The 21,915-nt window shown below is 23.0% G+C and overlaps 1 protein-coding gene and 2 pseudogenes across 1 annotated transcript; 2 read left to right on the plus strand and 1 right to left on the minus strand.

Annotated features, from left to right (window-relative positions):
- The first annotated feature begins 3,491 nt into the window (after positions 1 to 3,491).
- Positions 3,492 to 4,378, plus strand: LOC112599173 (annotated as a pseudogene).
- A 425-nt stretch (positions 4,379 to 4,803) lies between these two features.
- Positions 4,804 to 5,397, minus strand: LOC112599183 (annotated as a pseudogene).
- A 794-nt stretch (positions 5,398 to 6,191) lies between these two features.
- Positions 6,192 to 18,416, plus strand: LOC112595166. Its single transcript, XM_025340279.1, has 18 exons — positions 6,192 to 6,431; positions 7,834 to 7,900; positions 8,848 to 9,023; positions 10,035 to 10,173; positions 11,898 to 11,978; positions 12,076 to 12,209; positions 12,290 to 12,378; positions 12,527 to 12,570; positions 12,672 to 12,788; positions 13,092 to 13,218; positions 13,281 to 13,445; positions 15,225 to 15,421; positions 15,550 to 15,663; positions 16,318 to 16,453; positions 16,514 to 16,696; positions 17,222 to 17,415; positions 17,493 to 17,603; positions 18,213 to 18,416. Exons 2-18 carry the CDS (start codon positions 7,844 to 7,846, stop codon positions 18,315 to 18,317), a joined length of 2,169 nt encoding a protein of 722 aa, XP_025196064.1. The 5' UTR covers positions 6,192 to 6,431; positions 7,834 to 7,843; the 3' UTR covers positions 18,318 to 18,416.
- The last annotated feature ends 3,499 nt before the right edge of the window (positions 18,417 to 21,915 follow it).

The following is a 21,915-nucleotide window of genomic DNA, read 5'->3' on the forward strand; positions in this document are numbered from 1 at the left end:
ATATATTATGAATTGCTGGGAGCAGGGAATTTTTCAAACTCAGTTACAAGTTCTAGAAATGATATAAATGTTTATATTGAACATTTTTGTTTTCTTGTTTTGTGCAAATATTAAATTTTTAACAATTATTGTCAGCCAAAAATAGAAATTATATTAATTGAGATTTATTTAAAACTAGCTGAATTATCCGGCCTAGTCCGGGAGATATTTGACTGTTTCACAAAAAAAATTGAGATTGAAAAAACTACTAGTTTCTTTAATTTATGTAATATCCTGTTTAAAAAAAAAAAACGAAATAAAACGTAATGACACGGACAAAATAATATTGCACTGCTTTGTTGAAACCTTGGTCGTAAATATGAATAAAAACGGTTATAGGAAAAATAAATAAATATGTTTATTGATTTACTATGACAACTACATACATTTTTATTTATATGTTTAAGTCTACATTTTTCTGCACAACTTTCTTAATTTTTCTTTCATATGAAGATTTCATAAGGTTTGGACTTTGGAGGTGAGCACCTCATTTATCCTATTTCCCTAGAAATATAAAAAAAATGTACATCCATTTTGAAGTTTTAAATTTAAAATACGTTTTTATAGAAATTATAGATATCCAAATAATAGATTCAAATCATTTGTTGAAAATGAAACCTCTAATAGTAACTTCCATTCAGATAAACCTAAATTATGTACCTACTACAGCTAGATACTGAAAATGAACAAACTGATAAAACGTAAGTAATATTCATTTCTTTTTTTTAATTATAAATTTAAATTCAAGTAAACCAAAATATTTTATTAAGCTAATTAAATTATTCTATATTGTTAAAAATGCATTGTACAAGATTCTTCAATCTAGCAATATCAATATTGAAAACATATTAATGCAATTACTAAATTATAATTTTTTTTTTTCAAAATTAGGTATATAAATATTTACCGTTCAACATAATTTATGTAGATTATTGTCAAGTTAATATGTGTCGCGCCGGGACAGCACGTACAATTATGAGCCGTTTGCTGCCACGACTCGCGGTGTGCTGAGGATAAAAGGGGTTACTCTAAGCAGTATAATATATACAATTATAAAAATACAGGGTAATAAAAAACATATATTTCACCACAATGATTAATATAATAATTGATTAAAAAAGGGCGCCCAAACAAAATTATCGAAATATCGTAAACACATATATTATATATATATAAAAATAAAAAAAAAAGGGGAAACAGTATATAATTAGATTCACGTAACGTGATTCACAATAATATTAAGAAATATGAAGTATAGACAACCAAAAGGACGACCTGGTAAATTCCGCACTTTCTTCAGGAGATGAAAATATGATCGTTAGTCCACTGACGGATGATGCTGGTCCAAACGATGAAGTCCGTCACGTATATGGTACAACCAAAAAAAAACCACCAAGGTTTATAGCGGCGGCACACAGCGACACGCACAAAATTATATATATAAGAAAACAATGTGAAGGAACAACCAACTAGGTTGCCTTCCAAAAAAAAGTTTTTACGTCGCAACACGCATGAAGGCGACGGGGCACACACACAGATATGTACCGTCCGGTGGTTGCAAAAAGACACACTGACGACGTATATATTATATTATATTATATTAAAAGGTCGACGGGCAAAACCAGCCGAATCCATATCGGTCTCGCAACGATTATATCGTACATAAGATAATTATGAGACGATAGCGGAGTTTTGTGGCGGCGGGAGGGAAGATGTACGTTCTTCTGAACCGGCGGGCAATTAAAAAGATACCGAGTTCGAACAATATGCCTTTAGACTAAGATTATTGTTAATTATCTCATTACAAATAAATATATACTGTATTATTATGGAATAAATGCAAAAATAAAATGGGAAATTTTGAACAGTATTCTTAATTCTTAAATGAATCAATTCGCAGTAGTTTTTCTTTCTTTCTTTCTTTTTTTTTTTTTTTGTTATAGAGAATTATACGATAAAAATTCTGAAAAAATTACTGCGGTTTTGTAGGTAATGATGATAGATTTTATGAAATTTATCCATCAAAGATACGTTGTCGTAATGTTAATAAACAGTTTAGTACCAGATATAATTCAATAACTTATACTTCGCCAAAACTAAATGTAAATATATTTTTAATTATTCATTAAAACATTTAAGTAACTAAAGAGTAAAGAGATCATAATTTCAGATTGTATCATAAGTCTCATAATAATTATGAATAAAATATTTAGAATAGTAATGAGTGTTAGGTACTTCATTCATTAAAGAAATTATTATTTGAATGGAAAACTAATATTTTAGGACAAATTTTATATTTTAATATTTAAGTTGATTATTTATGCAGTTTTTTTTATGTTAATATGTACTACATTTATAAGTGTATACTTTATCTAATTTAATGTTTTAAGTGATAAATCACATTACAATATCTCAGAAAAATTTATTTTTAAATTAAAATAAATTTTTAACTAACAAAAATGTTTAATATTATTTGTTATATTTTAGAATTCAATAGGTAGTTCTGATGGATAAAATCAAAAAGGAAGATATTAAAAGCCAATACTCTTTCAAACATTCTTAGATAAGAATCTCTATAGTGAAGAAGTTAAACATTTTGTATAAAACATATTTTAAATTTAATAATAGTTTTAAAAATTCAATTAATCGATAATTATTTTGTGGATAAATTTAAGAATAATTTTTACTTTCTATTCATGATACTTAAATTTTATTGCATATTATGGAATAATTTTCATTAGATAATATTTAGAACTTTGAGTAACAAGATTAAATTTTATTGTTTATATTTTGAATATAATTCTATATAAACTTGAAACATATAACATACCATATTATTAAAAATAATTATGGAAAAAACTATGTGCACTTATATACATATTATATAAATTTAAATAAATTTAGTATTTTATATTTTTATAATAGAATCATCAAAATTATCAGAATTATCAAAACTTAATAAATCAAAAATATACCAACTCAAATTGTACAAAAAAACCAGAACAGATTCTTATTAAATACTGGTAATTAAAGTATAATATATTATGCTTTACATGTTTACTGCACATTTATTTTCGTATAATTTCTTTCTAAATAATATACATGTAAGTATTATAATACCTAACAAAAATAATTAAATAATTTAGAAATAAATGGGTAAAGTTAAGGTACACACATTTATATTTAGATATACCCTATAACTCAGAAGACATTTATTGGTAAGCAGAGAATGTGTTAAATTTTAAACCATATTTTATTTTACAGAAAGCTTTTACTCAATGTGTCCAGAAATATTAAGTTGTCATAAAGCAAAATGTTGTAAAAATAAAATTGTGTTGGATCTTTTTTGAGGAGCAGGCGGAAATATAATCCAACTAGCAACAACATGCAAAAATAGTATAATTAGTACAATTTAATATAATAAGTATAAATTTTAATAAAATTATTTATATTTAGTTATAACAGTTGACATTGATACAATTAAGAAACAATGAGCACATCATAATGCTGATATATATGGTGTTGCTGATAAAATTGAATTTATAGTTGGTGACTTGTTTTTAATTTGTCTAAAGTTAAAAGCCGATGTAGTATTCATGTCACCACCATGAGGAGATCCAAAATATTCAATTAATAAAAGCTATAGTATAGAGTCTATGTGCCCTGATCATTTTGGAAAAGGTTTCAGTATTTTTGACATTGTTAAAACTATAGCGCCTAACATAGCATTTCATATGCCAAAAACTACAAATATATTTGAAGTAAAACACATGATCTATGGTGTTAAGTATAAACTAAACTTTATATTATAATTTTTCAGTGTATGTATTCGGAAAGTAGTTTTGGAAAAGTGGAAATTCGGCAGAATATTATTAATAGAAAGCTGAATTCACTTACAGCATTTTATGGAAATTTCCACTGGAGTAACTGACAGTTGTCAGTGATTATTTAAAACATTGTTTACAATTATTAATATATAATTTTTAATTATTTAGAATAAAGTTATTTTCTTCATTATTTTAATGTATATTTTACTGTAACAAATTAGTAATTTATAAAATGATGCAATCATTTAATATTTTATATTAAAAAAATTATAGAAGATTAAATGATACCAAAGGTAGATAAACATGATGTAAATCAATTTGATATATAATTTTTGACTTTTATTTCAAAAATATAATACTTGAATTGCCTTAAATAGAAAATGAATAAATAAATAAAATACTTAATAGTTATAGGTCATAAATTAATATTTCTACTCCAATTATTTTGTTTTATTTAATATTTAGAAAAAAATAAATGGAAAATGAAAAGTAGTGCATTGAGAGAAGCTTAATTTAAAAAATATAAAATGTCAACTATTTATGTATATTTTTTCAACTCACTGATATAAAATAAAATTATATACATAAAAACAATACAATTGCTCTAATTTGAAATTAATATTATAGTTAATTACTTAATTATAATATTGGCTGTATGATTATTACATAGAACAAAGTTAGCTTTGTAAGACATGTAGTATGTTTTTCATTAAAAGTATTTAGTCAGCAACATCATTAAATTAAAAAAAATAAACAACAACAAAATACCCAAGTGATGTATATGTATAAAATACTAGGTATACTTACAGACTACAGTTTTGTTTTTAATCTTGAAATCTTATTAGGATTAAAAAAGTTTACTTTTACTCATGAAACCCACTGTAAACATTAAACAATAAAAAAAAAAAAAAAATGAAGAATTTATTTTCACCTTTTTATCATTATTTCTTAATTCATCCATTTTATTGACAATACGTCAATACTTCTTTCCATTTCAGCTTTAAATCGCCATCTCTAATAAGCTGCCTAAAATTGGAACGTTAAAGATTAATTTTTAAAGTTTAAAGAAGTTTTAATTTTGATTAAAAAAAATATATATTTATTTTTGATCAATGATCAATATTCAATCCCTTAACGCTTCAAACTTCAAATAAATCTAGTGCTGGCCTTGCATCCAAAATAGCCAATTGATATTTATTTGGTGAATTATCTGCACTGTAATAATGAATAACATATCGTAATTTTTTACCACAGCGATCTACTATCCAATCATATCTGTCAAAAGGTAGTTTATATCCCATCAGATTCCGTAATCTTGATCATGAAGAAAAACATTTACTTTTACCCACAAAGCTTTTTAGTTTTGGATTCATACTTTCACTTGTATGGAATGCTTCTTATTTTAATACCTCTCTCCAAGCAAGTTAATCATGGATGATAAGTATTTTAATTTTAACATCCTTATTCCTTGTTCCATGATCCATATCCTTTTGTGATAAATCATCATATTTCCAACACCATCCTTTTCGTAACATTTATATTTATTTTACATTCCATAACAATTAAAAATTTTCAAGTAGGTTTTGCAAAAATGTTTTACGACATACATAAATATTTATATTTTTTAATTTTTATGATGGATAAACTCAAAATTTGCAATCTCCTTCTGAGTTTTGAGTTTTGACTTATGTTGAGTCATGTATAATGTACCTATAGTAGATACTTCTCGTTCAGTTGGTAGTGGAAATGGTTGATCCAGTGCTGGTTTTTGATTTGGAAGAGGTATCTGTGAATACAATGCATAGGTACAAAGAAATTTAATAGGTAGTTGATTTTGAGTTATTATAGATATCTATTTGTAATATCACATTGCCTTTAACACACACATATAATATATATATATATTATTTATATACATATTTTTAAAATAGTTGGCTTTATACCATTATATTTGAATACAATCTATAGGAACTTGAATCTAATTGAAATGCATATTTATACTAAATTTTGTTTCATTTTTTTTTTTTATAATCAAATTTATTGTCACATTTAAATATTAAATGCAATTTTCATAATAGGTATGTGACATGTGTCATGTGACAATAATAAAATTGTGACATTTGTTTATTGTTATATATTATTCATTGGTTATTGGTTATAAATTTATGACTTTAACAGTTTTAACTACCTACTACCTGGTACTTAGTAGTCCTACTGTCCAAAACAGTAGATTACTAATTAGATAATATACATATATATGTATCTTAATTCGTAGTACCAACTTACTACCAAATATTTACTAATATAGACTATGATTTATGAACGTCATATCATTTAATTATTATAATATTATTGTTCTAGTTAAAACACGTGTGTTACCGTTCAGTCTTGTATTTCGTATTGACTGATGGTTGCAGAGTTTTTTGTTTTGAAAGTTACTAGTTGGCGTGTTGCATTTTCACAGTTCCACTTCCGTTTAAGAGTAAATGTCTATTACATAATACATAATCACTTCTACTATTCACGGATTTTGTCAGTTGGCTGTTTGGCACTATAACCCATAAGGTAGTAGAACTTTATTATAACCGTTATTACTTAGTATTTAATGCTTAGGCTTCAGATTTAATCGTGATCTTGACGATCATGTATTTCAAAATTTTTTTAATTTCTGTTTATTGTATATTTTATTATTTGTTGATGTATTTCAACTTTTAAGGTTTGAATTTATTTCTGTCATAATTTTGTTATTGTCATTAAATCGAGTACACACTACACACGAGGTAATACATGATAGTATAGTATAATTGTAATACTTAATTAACGTGTTTATTTTATATAAATGCATAGTATATTGTTATATACTTGCCTTTATGGGTAATATCGATGGTTTACTAGTCTACTTATACATTGTAATGTTTCGTGTCTTATTTATAGTGGTGTATTATACATTGCGTGATGTGTTAAATGCTGTTGATGCTTGCCAAAAGACTAGTAGGGACAATACCTTTTATTACTGAAAAGCAACGTTAAAAAAAAATAGTTTTATTATATCTATTTTATGAATAGAATTTGTGTTATACTATTTACATGACAACTCAATGTATATTAAAGTAAAAAAATTGTTTATTATACAGTTCTCTGCCATTCTTTCTAGGTGGTATAATTATTACATAAAGAATTGTATTCATTTTCCAAATTGTTTAATTTAATAAAGAATTATTCTTTGAAATAGGTACTGCAAGTTACAATTCAATGTATGAAAATGATCAAGCATACCTAATAGGTATTTAAAATAAAATAATTTTGCAAAAAAAGAAAAATGCTTTCAAACAAAATTACTATTTAATATGTTATTTTTATATGTACGATTCAATTTTTATTTCATATGCAATTCTAATAAAATTAATTCCAATAAAATTATCTGATTTTGTACATATGTTTCTGTTTTTGATACAATTGCTCATTTATAATATTGATGTACCTAAGTAAGAGTAAATAAAATACTTTTGTATTTTGCACTCATGATAAACCCCTACTGGTTATAAACATTTTCTGTTGCCTCATTAAATTTTATGCTTATAAAATAATTATTAACATAGGTTAACTACATAGGTACCTGGATAGAAGTAACTAAACTAAAATTTTTGGGGGTGCATAAAAATTTAAGAGACCACTGATAGCAAGGAACATTATATAGGGTATTTATTTTTTTCAATAATATACAGTTCAGTACAAAATATTTTTGTTAATGATATTATTTACCTTAAAATAGTCTAATCTAAATAGAAAAATGTTCTTATTTTAGGATTGCATCCCCTAGTTATGCCAATCATTACCTATACTTATATATTTATGTTATTTCCAATTCTAGTAATGATTTATTATTAATAAATTATATGGTGTTGTTTCAAAATAAATACCTACACCCAATATAAAATATTAAATTTAAAATTTATTTTTTACTTAGAGTTGGGAGTATGGGCCTTTCCTCACAACAAGTTTTATCATTTATGCCTTCAGACTCTTGGACTTCAGTAAGTAATAATAATTTAGACATTCAATATGATACTTTTTGTGTATTTTTAACAATATAGTACAATAATTTACAAACTTAAACTTGTTTTATACTAAAAATGTAATAAATTCCATTTATTTTCTGGTAAATGTATTTTATTAGTATGTTTGAAAAAAATTTTTTAAATAAAAAATGTATAGTAATATTTATTTTAAATTCTTGTATATTACAATATGTCTTTTGTTAATATGTAATTATGTTCATTTAGATGGTGTCCAGAAGACAAAAAAATGTAGGGGTTAAGAGCATAAAAATGTTATTATTTTTTACTTGCTAAAAAAATTGTATATAAAATTTTTCTTAGTTAAATATTAAGAATTGTAATATGTTATAATGAATTAAATAAAACATTATTGAAATGTAATTTTTAAAACTAGATGTCTGGCTAGTTTTCAATTGATATTGATTAAGTAAATATTTAGTAATCAACATGGTGGATACTGAATATAATAGATATTAATTTCATAAAAAAAAGCTCTGATTATTATTTTTCATTTATTATAAATATTATATATTAATATATCTAAAAGTTATATAGTTTTTATATATATTTTTTTTTTTTTTCATAAATTTTTAATAAATAATTTTCATGTAAATTTTGTCTTCTCAGCCAAATAAAAAGAATGGCCAATTGTAAGATTATAAAATTTCAAACCTATATATTAAAAATTTACAAATGAGGTAGGGGTGATGAGGTTTACACTCTAAATAAATAAAATTAAGATTTATTTATTTTCCATTGTGTTAAGTTATTTATTAAGAAGGTAAAAAGTATTAGTTAAAATTATATTTAAGAATTTGTGTCATTAATGTATACTATTTTTTAAGTTGGTAATTTTTATATGATTAATAAAATTAATAACTCATATATTAAAATGCTTAATGTCATATTTTAATTTCTACTAGGTTTTTTTAATGCCTGGTTATAAATCAGACAATGGAATTTACATAATAACTACAAATGAAAAATATTTACAACGTTGTAATGACATACATAAAATGGCATTAAATAGTTATACATTTGAAAAAGTTAACACATATCAATTGATGGGATTAGTTGCAGTAGAAATCGAAGGATTATGGTTAGTAGTAATTAACACATATTTAACTTCTAACATAACTTGAATTTTAAACGAATTTATACTTATAAGTAGTACCTAAGTATTTTTATATTTTTTTAAAACTTCATTTAAAAGTATGTAACAAAAACCAAATTTATATTACATAGTATTTTGTGTAAGAATGTAAGTAGTTATAATATAGTATAAATATGCATATTTAGTTTGCATATATTTAATAAATTAATAGATATGAAACTAAATAATTAATTAAATATTAAATATTCATCATGATATAAACATAATAATTTATAATAGTTCTCTAACAAAAAAAAAAAAAATGTATCATAAGAAATGATTTAATTATTTTTTAATATTTTTATTTTTGCCCTATTTGTCATGGAAATAGTAAAAATAATTTAAGTATAATTTATGTTTATTTATAATATTATTTATTATACCTAAATTATTATTCATATAATTTTAAATGCTCAGATTGGAGATATTTTGAGAATTTTCAATTATTTTTTGGCCATAATTGTTAATGGAAATTAAATTAACTGTTTTGTCTCAGTCTTAAGTTATACAGTATTGTAAATATCATGTTCACCATTACTTATTTCATTCTATTATTTTTATAATTGGAGTGAATTGACCTATCATAAATTTTAAGGTAAGTTTATTAAGCTATTATCGATACTTTATTTTTAAAAAAAGTTATGAGCATTTTTTTTTTATTAACTTTGTACTTTTAGTATGGAATTTAAAACTATATATTTTTTGTAAATTTTAAAGTGATAATTAATTACTTCAAAATCAAAATATCATTAAAAGCATTTGAGATATTCTAAATAATAACCATACCTTTAAATTTTCTAATAGGTTAATTCACTCTCATTTTAAAATTAATTAGAATAAAATGGACCATTGTTAACTTAACATTTACCATGTTGTACATTTATAAGACAGTAATAATGTATGTTGGTGGTGGCAGCATCTTTTCAATTATAACTAAATTTAATTAATGTATTTTAGGTGCAGAGGTAGAATGTTAAGTTATAATGAGTTTTTGGTTAAAAACACAGCTGTTGAATTAATTGATTCTGGAACTATTATCAAAAAACAATTATGTGATTTATATAAACTTCCAAATAGTTATAAATATGATCCTTTAGTAAGTGAAATTTTTATAAAATAAGGTTTGAAGGATTGTTTTAGAATATTGAAAAATCAAAAAGTCTTAATATTATTGCAGAATAATAAGTAAATAATATGAACTAATGTAAACTATTTGTTAAATAAAGTAAAAGCACAAGTAGAAAATTACATAGCTTAATTTATACATTTAAAATAGATAAGTAAAAATAAAAAAAGTATATTGTGGTTAGTAAATTATAGTTATACCAACAGTTATAACCAACATTTCAACTTCTCAAATTTATCAAAAATATCATTGTTAAAAAAAAAATAATTAACAAATAATACATAAAGATATAAATTTCTATCAAATATTTCATAGAAAATGTCCCCTCAAAATTGATAATTGATGCATTTAATACATAAAATGTAAGCACAAAAAAAAGTAAAATAAATAAACATTATATAGCCTATACATTTATCACTCCTATCTAAAACATGAAATACATTTTTTATTTAGTAATAAATGCATGTTGAAATGTTATATATTTAAATAAATAAAATATAACAGGGATAACTAATATGAATATGATCGCAGGCTACATGAATATCAGAATATATATAATATTGTATATCAAGAGCCAAAATGTTTACATTTTATATCATTTGATCTAACCTGTACCTACTATATCAATATTATTTTGTTTTTATTAGATTATGAATTATCTAACAAATTCTAATACTTACATTATTTTATTGTTTAAATAGACAAATAGACTGTGATAAAAAAAAATAAATTAATAATTTTAATAACTTTTCAAATTCAAAAAAAAAATAAAGCAGTGTTTGATAGAGTTAAAAACACAAGTTAATTGTGATGATAAGGTACTATGTACTCAAAGTTTAAAGTCCATATTTGGATTTTTATAAATTCTATTTTTAGTTAATGTCATTGAAAGTGTAAGTTAAATATGTTATTGTAACAAGAAAGCTGATCTTAAATAAAATTCTTAAAGTTTTAAAAAATTAAGGTCTTAACAGCTTAAAAACAATTTGTCACTATATTAGCAATTAGGAAATATGTTCCTGTTTTAAAATATCAAAATGAGTTTTTATAAAAACTTAGCATTTAAATTAATATCAAATTTTGGAACAACATGTTTGTGTGAATCGCTTTATTCAACAATAAAAATAATTTACTCTCAAGTTGAAATATTATCCAAATTTAGCTTATAAAATATTAAAATAAACAATAATAAGTAAATTTTGGATTCTGTAAATAAGTTGTAAGCTGTAGTTAACTTGTAATATCAAATTATAAATAAAATACATTAATTAATGTCATCAGTTGACAGTTATTACAAAATTGACATTTTTAAATGACATCTAAATTAAATTATAAAAATAATTAATCTTAAAGATTACAAAAAAAAATCTTCACATTATAAAGACTCTGTAATGAAAATGTCATAAAAATATGGTTTAGTACTTAATGTAATATAACTTACAAAAGAGATTAAGAATTAATAGTAGAATTACCTAATATAAAGATTATAAGAGAATTTCATGCAAAATCTTTAGAAATTAAATTTTTAATATTTTTATTAATTAGTTAAATAATTTAACAATGAAAAAAAAATGATTGTTAATTTACCATGAAATATTGAACAATTTGAATACAATATCAAAAATATGTCTTAGTTAATCAATAAAACATATTATTCATGATAAAGTAACATAATAATATTTATTTATTTACAGTGTCTTGCAATTAAACCTGTTAATGGAATTCCTTCTCTTTCATCTATACAATTTTATATTCAACCTTTATTATTACAAAGTGTAAGTTACACAATAAAATTAAATTCATTAATATTCTCTATAATTTTTAATTTTGGTATTAATGTTATTAATTAATGAAAATTCTTGTTTAATTTAGGAACTTCATAAAGGCTATGTTGTAGTAAATACCAAACCAATAGAAATGGTTAATGAGTTATATTTGAAGAAGTCTTATGAAGAAATAAATATAAAAAGTTCTTATCCTTTAGTTATTAGTGCTAAGAACAAATGGTAAACTACAATTTAAAGTTTGGTTATACATAAAAAGAAAAAAAATCTGTTATAATTTTAATTTTCAATTTTGTTTGTAGTACAGTTAAAAAATCTAAATGTAATAGTCTGCAAGAATTAAACAAGGTTAATAACTTTTTGATTTGCATAAAAGAACTCAAAGAACAAGGTAAAACAATCAAAATATTAAATACAATTTAAGATAAATTATTTGTTTTATTTTTTAACTTATGATATATTTTAGAATTATGTTTAATAAAAAAATGCATTACATTATATATTTATAAATACATGTGTAATATACTTATCTATTTTAGGTGTTGAACATAAATATGTTGAATTTTCAAATGACTTAAAAGCGGTAATTATTTTTTATTTAAATTAGTTTGTATGTATGAGTTATAAATTATAAATGTTATAACTTTTTCAATGATTTAAATAATATATTATTTTTTATTTAAGGTGTTAAATAAAGAAAAAAATAATTTTTTGAAAACTTTGTTAAGTAATATAAATTTGTATGGCTTAAATAATATATTTTCAAAATTTATTAGTTATAAGCCTAAATGTTTGTCATTGGTAAGTAAATATTGTCATAAGATAAATTATGGTTATCATGGTTATATTAATTATTTATGATGTTGGTAAATGCTAAAATAATATGTATATAATAATTTTATTAACAATTTAAAATAAAAATAATATTATTAATTAATTATCAATAAATATATATATATGTATTTTTTTTTCAATATACACAGACAAAAATAATACAAAATTGTTAACTTAAAACCATGATAATTCTTTATTTATCTATTTTGTCTGTATTATAATAGCTGCTTATACAACTAAAATATTAATTATTAAATTTTAAAACAAAAGAAATATATAGATCAAAATAATCAACCAGTTCTTATTAATGAAATCTTTAAAAGTGACCAAAATAAATATGATGTCAATATAACTAACATTGATGATTCATCAATAATTAAAGAATCTCATTTTAGTGGTAAGAATATTAGTTGAAAAATTTGCATTTTTAATAAATGTTTTATGTGCCTACTTCTATAGATTTAATAACTGACTCATACACGTCTGTACATAATATATTTAAAAACGGATCATTAGTTGAATTTTGCTATGGTACAAATATTGATTTTGTATTTATTAGAAGTTATGACGAAAAAAAAAAATATTCTAATGAAATGAAACAGTTTTACGCCTATTATAAAAAAAGTAAGACTATTTATTTTTTTTTTGATTATTTTCTTAAGTATATGTAATTAATTATTATTTCATAGTAATACTAAGAAATATCTTGAATAATAATGAACTCATAATTATTATAGTTGTCATAGGTTTAACGGGTGACATATCATGCATTGTTAGCCTAGGTGTGCGCACAAGTAGAGCTGATTGGGCTTTAGCCTCACTAGAACCATTTTTTTTTTTTTTTATGTGGGTGGATATTATTGGTACCTAAGAAGGTAATAAGGCGTTTTAGCCTTACAAAATCGACAGCAAAATAAATAAAAATCATAGATATTTACTCGATTAAAGATTTACTGGTTGCCCATGTAGATAATTTTTCTTGTATGACGGGAGGGGGGGTTTAGATTGAATTTAACCATATCTAACTCTGAAGTCTGTGCATGCCTAATATTGTTAGGTAAAATTTACAGTGATAAAAAATACAATTAATATAAACAATAGATTGTTTAATATATATTTATTCAAATCGCACACGCACAAATTACAGAGTAATAAACACTCTATTTATATAGCAAATCAACGTTTGCTGGGTCAACTATATACCTATAGACAGCTTTATTATATTATATATTGTTTTATATTTTTTAATTGTTAATTTTAACAATTATAAATTAAATATATATTTTTTAAACATAGAATATTGTTACTAAAAATGATAAATAAAAAAATGTATATATAATGCATTTATCATTTTATTAATAAAAACTTTTTTACGTCTTCAAATAATGTATGGACAAAAAACATAGTTTGAATTTTTTATTGAGTAATTTAGACATTCGGCTAATTACATTGTAATACAGTTGAATTCTATAGATTTTAATTAAGTTCTTGAATTTTATTATTGACCATAAATATTCAATTTCCATTCATAGGAAATCTCACATAAGCCGAAAATATGACATGCGTTATGTTGATATGAGTATGTAGGTATACCGTGAAACAATAATTAAGATAAAATTGCACTATACATATATTAGTTAGGTAATTTGTATTTTTGGTTATTATATCTGCGATACAAACTTATCCCGTATGTATAATGTATAGCTGTGAAATAGTTATGCACCAACAGTCTTACATTTAACAGTTCGTTTGTACATACAAAATGATGTCCATTCAAATACATGTAATATTGAAAAAATAGCAACAACAGTGTCATAATAAAAAAATTATATGATTTTTGGAAAAGCTAAATGTTTAAATTTAATTCACAACTTTCATACTAATATAATATGTATAAGTTATTAATAATTTTGTAGTAAAATAATAAATTAAGTTTATAATTAGTCTCTAACCAAAACATAAAAATTATAAATGTTATAAACTAATTTTGTAATGTGAAAAATTGATACTACAAATTTATAATCCTAAATTTTTCCGTTTGATTTAATATAGCGGAAAACTGCTTAAAGTAGAATTTTTGTTGGGCCCATAATATTCCGCATTAAACAGTTTACTCTGGATTATTTTATAAACATGTAAATAAAACTAATAAAAATTATTTTCATACAAAAAACTATAATTTAGAAATATTAATTATGTTTAGTCAAAAATATATTTTTAAATTTTTTTATATTCATATTAATTTTAAAAAATTTAACATTATACTCTCCATAAGTAGTAAGTATGTATTTAATTTTATTTATTGCTAGTTGAATTAGTTATCATTATCACTAGAAGCTATGAATTAATGGAATTAAATATTAACAAATGTTTTTATTATTTATTTTTACGTTTGTATTACAGAGGAAAATTTAAAAATAAAAAAAAATGCAATTATTGGAGATATGGTTGCAGCTACTTCACTGTATTACTATGAAACACACAGAGCTATAATATTAGATAAGAATCCAAATTATTATTTTTGTTTTTTTATTGATATTGGCTGTAAAGAATATGTTAACTCAAATAATATATTTTTTTTACTAGAAGAAGCTAGAAATGTAAGTTATTATTTTATTATTTTTTATAAAATATTATTTACAATGACAATTAATTTATTCACTATTATAATAAAATTAAAATATAAATAAATGTTGTATCTTGTTTTATACTTAAAATATTTTTTTAGGTTCCTTGTTTAGCACATAGAGTAGATTTGAAAAATATTCCATTGAATAATACTATGCAGTTAAAGTATTTAAAAATGTATTACGAACAATTGTATTTACAACCATTATTCATAGTTAGTAAATATTAAATTTTACTTTTTAAATATAATAAAGTCAAACTAGGTTAACTCAAAATTGAAAAAAACCGATAAAAAATCAGTTCTCCAAGAAAAGTAAAAATAAAAGTATATAATATGTAAAAATATTACATTGAAACATGTATTTCTTAAATTCCAGTACAAAATTATGATAAAAAAAAAAAAAAATTCAAGTATAAACAGAATTTAATACTTGTTGAATAAAATAATAGTGTATACTCATGCTAATGTCTCTTATCATATTATATATTTATGTCATCTTATATAGATTGTATATTTCAGCTTAAAAAAAAAAAATATATTAATAATTGTTAGTAGGTGATTTTATGAAGTAGGACCTATATAGTATATATATATGATGTATTATCGTGATTTCCGACTCCCAGTATAGTATTTCTATTAATAATACATATGAGTAACATATTAATATACCAAAGTCAATGAAATTGCAACTTGTAGTTATCTATCAAACATTTAAGTTAAATATAAATTTTTAACATTGTGTTTTAATGGCAAATTCTTGGAAGAAACCTGAAAACAATTGTTGTGGTATTTTCAATTTTAAGTTAACTTAGTTTGAATGTTTGTACATACAATTATACATTTTTGATTAAAATTATATATATTTAGGAGTTGGATAAAAGTGATTCTAGTGGATCAAACAAAGCTATATTAAGACGAAAATCAGATAATAAGGATATTTATTTAGATATAAAAGAATTTTTACAAAATAAATTATCAAGTCTTAATTTGTCAAATAATGAAGGTATGATTGATTATAATTATTTTTTGTATTTTTAATAAACATTTTGATGCATTTTTTCAGGATTTGAGTCAAAAATAAAAGACTATTTGAAGTATAATGACTTGTTAAAAAATGGGACTATAGTATTAATTACTTATTTTTGTTCTATAAATCAAATTTATATCCGGATTAACACACCTGAATTAACTAAATATTATAATGATTTAATTACAGAAGTTAATCAGTTTTATGTCAATTTGAAAAGTGAATATAAATAAAATTATTTTATGCGTTTAGTATAACAAGAAAGTTTGGAAAATAAAAGTTTCCTTTCTAAAAAATAATGAAAATTTAATTGTAATATTTTAATTTATGAATATTGTGCAAAATGTCTATAAAAAAGTGCTAATTAACAAAAACTAATGAAAATAAACATGTTTATTTTAAATTCCCAATGTATAAGTTAAAAAAACTTCTGAATCATTTTTATTGTATTCCAAAAAATTTAAATTCTGAAAAAAGAATATTGTAAAATTAACACATTTATAAAACTAAGAATTTAAAACTGATATATTCTAATTGAGAGTATCTAAAATTAATTTATTACTTTACATTTCAGTTTTAATTTTTTGGTATTCTTAAAAACATATTTAAAAAATTAATTAAAACTAATTGAACTCTAAATAATTTACATTTTGTTTTTTTAATGAATATTTAATAATAAATTATTTAAATAATAATCAATAATAAAATGTCTTGTTAAATTATTCTTTTGTTCTATGTATTTAGGTGCGTATCAAAAAAAGACTCCAAAAATTGGTGAGAAGGTTGGTGTAAAATCTCCATCTAAGAATAAATTTGTACGTGCAACTATTTCTAAAAAAGTTAATGATACAACTTATTCTGTATACTATATTGATTATGGTGATAAAGAGTATGTAAAAGCAAACAACATTTTTCTGTTACCATATAGATTTAGACATGTATGTTTTTTTTAAGTATATCATTTTTATATGTAATATATATTTAATCGTCTAATTCTTAAATTTTAACTTTATAGTTACCACAGTCTGTGATTAAAATTGGTTTAAACATAACAACACCTATAAATAAAATTGAAGTTCTTAAATATTTCAATGAATTAATTCAATTAAAAGTTCCATTGATTGCGGTAAGTTATTTTTAATTGATTATTTTTGTTAGTTAGTTTTATAATATTATAATTATATGATTTATTTCAGCCTTCTCTGTTAAATATTTTGAACTAGAAATTAATTATATTATGATTGTTTATTGTTTATGCTTTTATTATAAAACTTAAGTATTAATGTGACTATTGAGATTTTTACTAGTATCCTACTGGACCAACATTATCTTCATTGGGCATTAGTTTTTTTTCTTAGAATCATGTTTTTCAAACTATATTTTTTATAATTAGATGAATACTTATAATATATATATATTATAAATTACATAATATTATAATTCACACAAGATAATTGTTTTTAAGCTCATAAACATACTAATTTTTACTAATAGTAGATTAAATTTATATTTATTTTTTTGTCTTAATAGTTAATATGTAGTTCATATTTTTTATTCTTAATCTTTTCTATTCGCCCAACTCGCTCCTAATAAACAATTTTGATCTTTTATCACATTTAAAAAAAATTAAGACCATATGTAGAGTTTTTTTTTAACAAGTTATCAATACTTTAAATAAATTATTTAGTACTCAATTGTCAATATTAAAATAGTAATCATTTTTTTTTAATACTAGGAGTTTGACGAGGAAGATCCACTTGGGTTTCAAAAGATTGTTTTAAGAAAAGAACATAATGGCGTTAATATTTATGAAGATATTTGTAATCTATATGTACCTTAACAAACTTATGTAAAATTTTAAGCTTTAAGATTTTATTTTAATATTAAAATGAATAGTGTTTATATCAATACACTAACTTAAGATATAAATATTATTATAAGCTACAGAATAGTTTTTAGTAATTGTACTTTTCATTTTTGTATTTTCTTAAATCAACAAAATAAACCTATGCTCTTATTAAAATGTATAAATAATAATGGACAGTTTATTGTGGAAATCACATTCATTTAATCACCTAAAAATAAATGCTATTCAAAGATAATAACTGTAAGTTAAATGTATGTGTTGAAAATTGTACTTTGTAGAAGTAAGCCAGCAGAAGGAAAATCACACCAAATTAGTATAATATGGACTCAAAATAAAAAGAAATAACAAAAACCTTTTGGTTGGTAAATCAGTTAAAGATATAATTAATAAAAACAAAAATTTTGAATGTAAAATATAATTAAATAATAATTATTAATATTATAAAAATGAACGATAAAGGGCAAATACGATTTAGACTCTTAATATTCTAGAGAAATTAATTATGGACTATTCTTGTTTTAAATATCTACATATAGATTTCTGATTTTTCATAATCACTCTTTTTCATTAATTAGTAAACATTAAAAAAGTAACCTTTTTTTTTTAAAAAAAAAAAAAAACTCATTTATTATTTATTTACAATCTATACATTGGTGTACAATAAGTAAATCATTTGGACGAAATATAATATAAAAAAGAACGGTGAAAAACGAGAAAGGTGTTTCACATTAGAAATACCTAAACATGATTGGCATGAGTAATATTTAGCTAAGTATTTAAATTAGATATTTATGAGATCTCTGGGCCATTTCCGTTTGAGGCGTCTGACTGGGTTTCCTGGAATATTGTTGGAAAAAACGAAAAGTAACGAAAGTAACCTATCAAAAATTATCCTTTATATTATATAAATATAACAAATTATTTAAAAAGTAATTTTTCCAGTATAACAAAAAATGTAATTTACGAGTCAATAACAGCTAGTATAAAAATACACGAATTAATATTAAAATAAACTACTTATAAATATATGCGATTTGTTTTTGGAACGAATTACTTATTAGTTATTGTTTAAAATCTAATTAATAATTATGTTACAACATACTACATAGTACAATATAATATGGCCTGTCGCCTGTACAATCTTCAATCGTCGCTTTTCATCGGAAATGATTAACAATAAAGTTGTAGTAATTTCAAATTCAATCTAGAAAAAAAACACTCGTACAATTTATTAAACTGTACTTAACTATGTACGTATATTCCGTTCCGTTCGTTTTATTTTCATAAAATATCTTAGTACCTGCAATTCAAAAAGCTATTTTATGTGGCCGACCACGTTATACGCAACTACATATACGGTGCAGAAACTTTTTGTACGCTTCCTAAAGAACGGCCTTTATTTTTAATAGTGTACATCACAGTATCGGTCCCTGCGCTTGCTTTGGTACTGGAAACATCTGCCAAAATTTGCGTAGTGGTGCACTCTACCTCGATTTTCTCAGGCGTCGCGTTTAAATCGTTTAATGCAAAGTTCAGCAGTGAAAAACATCTTAGAAGTAAACGAACTCGAGGCTCGCCACATCCTGTTTGAACGGTCCTTCTTTAGGATTATCAGATACCTACTGCAACGGCCAACGATGGTGATTGGCAATATGTAGAAGATGGGTTCGTAATCGGTTGCTCCAATATGACATCGAGCTCAATTGAATCACCATCACGAAAGATGTATTATGTTGATGATTGGCATTGAACTATAATATCGCTTAGTTATTAAACCTCGGAGTTCTTAGTTTTTCAAAATTTTCGAAGATTGACCATTTAGTGGTTCACTGGACACTGGAAAAGGTTTATGTCAATGCTTCAGTGATTTTGTTATCGATCGTAATATTTTGCATGATATATTTATAAATATATTCATGATAAATAAATGTTATGAGAATCGAGTAAATTATTCGATGTGCTCTTTTAAACAATACTTAACGTGAATCATTATTCATTATACCTATTATATTCTACTGCTATAAATCATACTATGAAGGATTTTTAAATGGAGGGATAAATAAAATAAAAATAATCACAAAATATTTAAAACATCTACAGCATATACGTATTAGGTTAAGAAGTAATAAATCGTTGGTAATTTTACGAAACAAATAGCAACGACGTCCAACACACGTGTCATCGTGATGTTTATTGTGTACGTTAGGTACCAATCAATCGAATGGGAATAGCCAACGTACGAACGCGCATAATATATTAAACCGACTTTGAAGGATTTTGTAGTGTCTCTTGCAGTCATATTGTACCTAGTACCTACCCAAGACTGAAGACAGTATCTGTTTATATAAACGATACTATCCTCAGTGACTGATTTATAATTAAAGCAGAGCCGTACCAGCTATTAGTAAAGTTATCAACTTGAATTACTTGAAATGTTGTGGATATATTATAATTTCACCGTGCACTAAGAAAGAAATTTTCAACATTTTTATTTAATGAGATTTTAATGTTAAATTATGATATTTTCATTTTGATTTTAAGAGGTTAAAATCGACAAAATTTTACGTGTAAATTATTTACTTATATACGAGTTCATCGATGAGTAAGCACTTATAAGCCGTGAGCCTATAGATTACATTTTTGACTCTTTTTCACATAGACAATTTTATGTGGCATACTCCAGAGTCAGTACACCCACAAATTTAGTAATTTTGGCATCAAATAGAAATACATAAAATTTAGTTTATAGAGAAGTTTTATAACAAAATCATTGTTATAAATTATTACTTTTTATTATAATTTATATCAATACACCTATTAAAATGTCGCGGGTAAAATATTATCATTAGTCGCCGTATAAAACCATATATATGATAATTGATAATACACACGCTATTTCGTCATCGTATGAAATGTTCAATTATTTATTGAAAAAATGTGTCCATAAAGTTTTGAAAGAATTTAAATACTATATACAAAAAAAAAAGTCGAATAAACCAATAGTAGGTACATAAGGGATGCAGAACAATTCGAAATCCTCGTTATAAAATATGATATAATTATTGTAATAATAAATTTTACAGATAGTAGGTAGGTACCTACGCTTTAAAATAAGAAAAAAGACGAATAATAATTATAGAAATTCTACAACTACAATTTTAAATTACTAATACCAATATAAGAATTATTAAGATATTTCATTCAGTTGCGTTGGCGTTGGCTTATATCTTGGCTGCACAGTGCACATTAGGGTGGTCTTTATGTTTTATTAACATGATTTTTTTTTTTTTTGACAATACTCCTTAAATTTGTTCAGTTACATGAGTAAGTAATTTTGGAAAAATTAGAAAGTCTCTCTCAGCCTCTTATGGTGCCACATCGGGGTTGAATATGACAAAAGGGGGTGGTTTTCTTATTATTTTCTTTAATTCAGAAACTATTGTACCTACTTAGAAAAAAATTTAAGAACCTAAATTATATATTTTGATATTTTCTATAAAAAGTATTTTACAAAAATTGTCGTAAGTCCATTATTTTTTAAGAAAAATTGATAATATCAAAATATTGTATT

The sequence above is a fragment of the Melanaphis sacchari genome, unplaced genomic scaffold (assembly GCF_002803265.2).
Source record: "Melanaphis sacchari strain LSU unplaced genomic scaffold, SCAv2.0 Contig0_pilon_pilon, whole genome shotgun sequence".
NCBI classification, from domain to species: Eukaryota; Metazoa; Arthropoda; class Insecta; order Hemiptera; family Aphididae; genus Melanaphis; species Melanaphis sacchari.

Bases quoted from the DNA above. Each gene is read 5' to 3' on its own strand.
- LOC112595166 (XM_025340279.1), top strand. From the start codon at position 7,844: ATGGGCCTTTCCTCACAACAAGTTTTATCATTTATGCCTTCAGACTCT. The intron at 9,024-10,034 runs GTTAGTAGTAAT...AATGTATTTTAG, and splicing joins GTAGAAATCGAAGGATTATG to GTGCAGAGGTAGAATGTTAA. The intron at 12,210-12,289 runs GTAAACTACAAT...TTTTGTTTGTAG, and splicing joins ATTAGTGCTAAGAACAAATG to TACAGTTAAAAAATCTAAAT.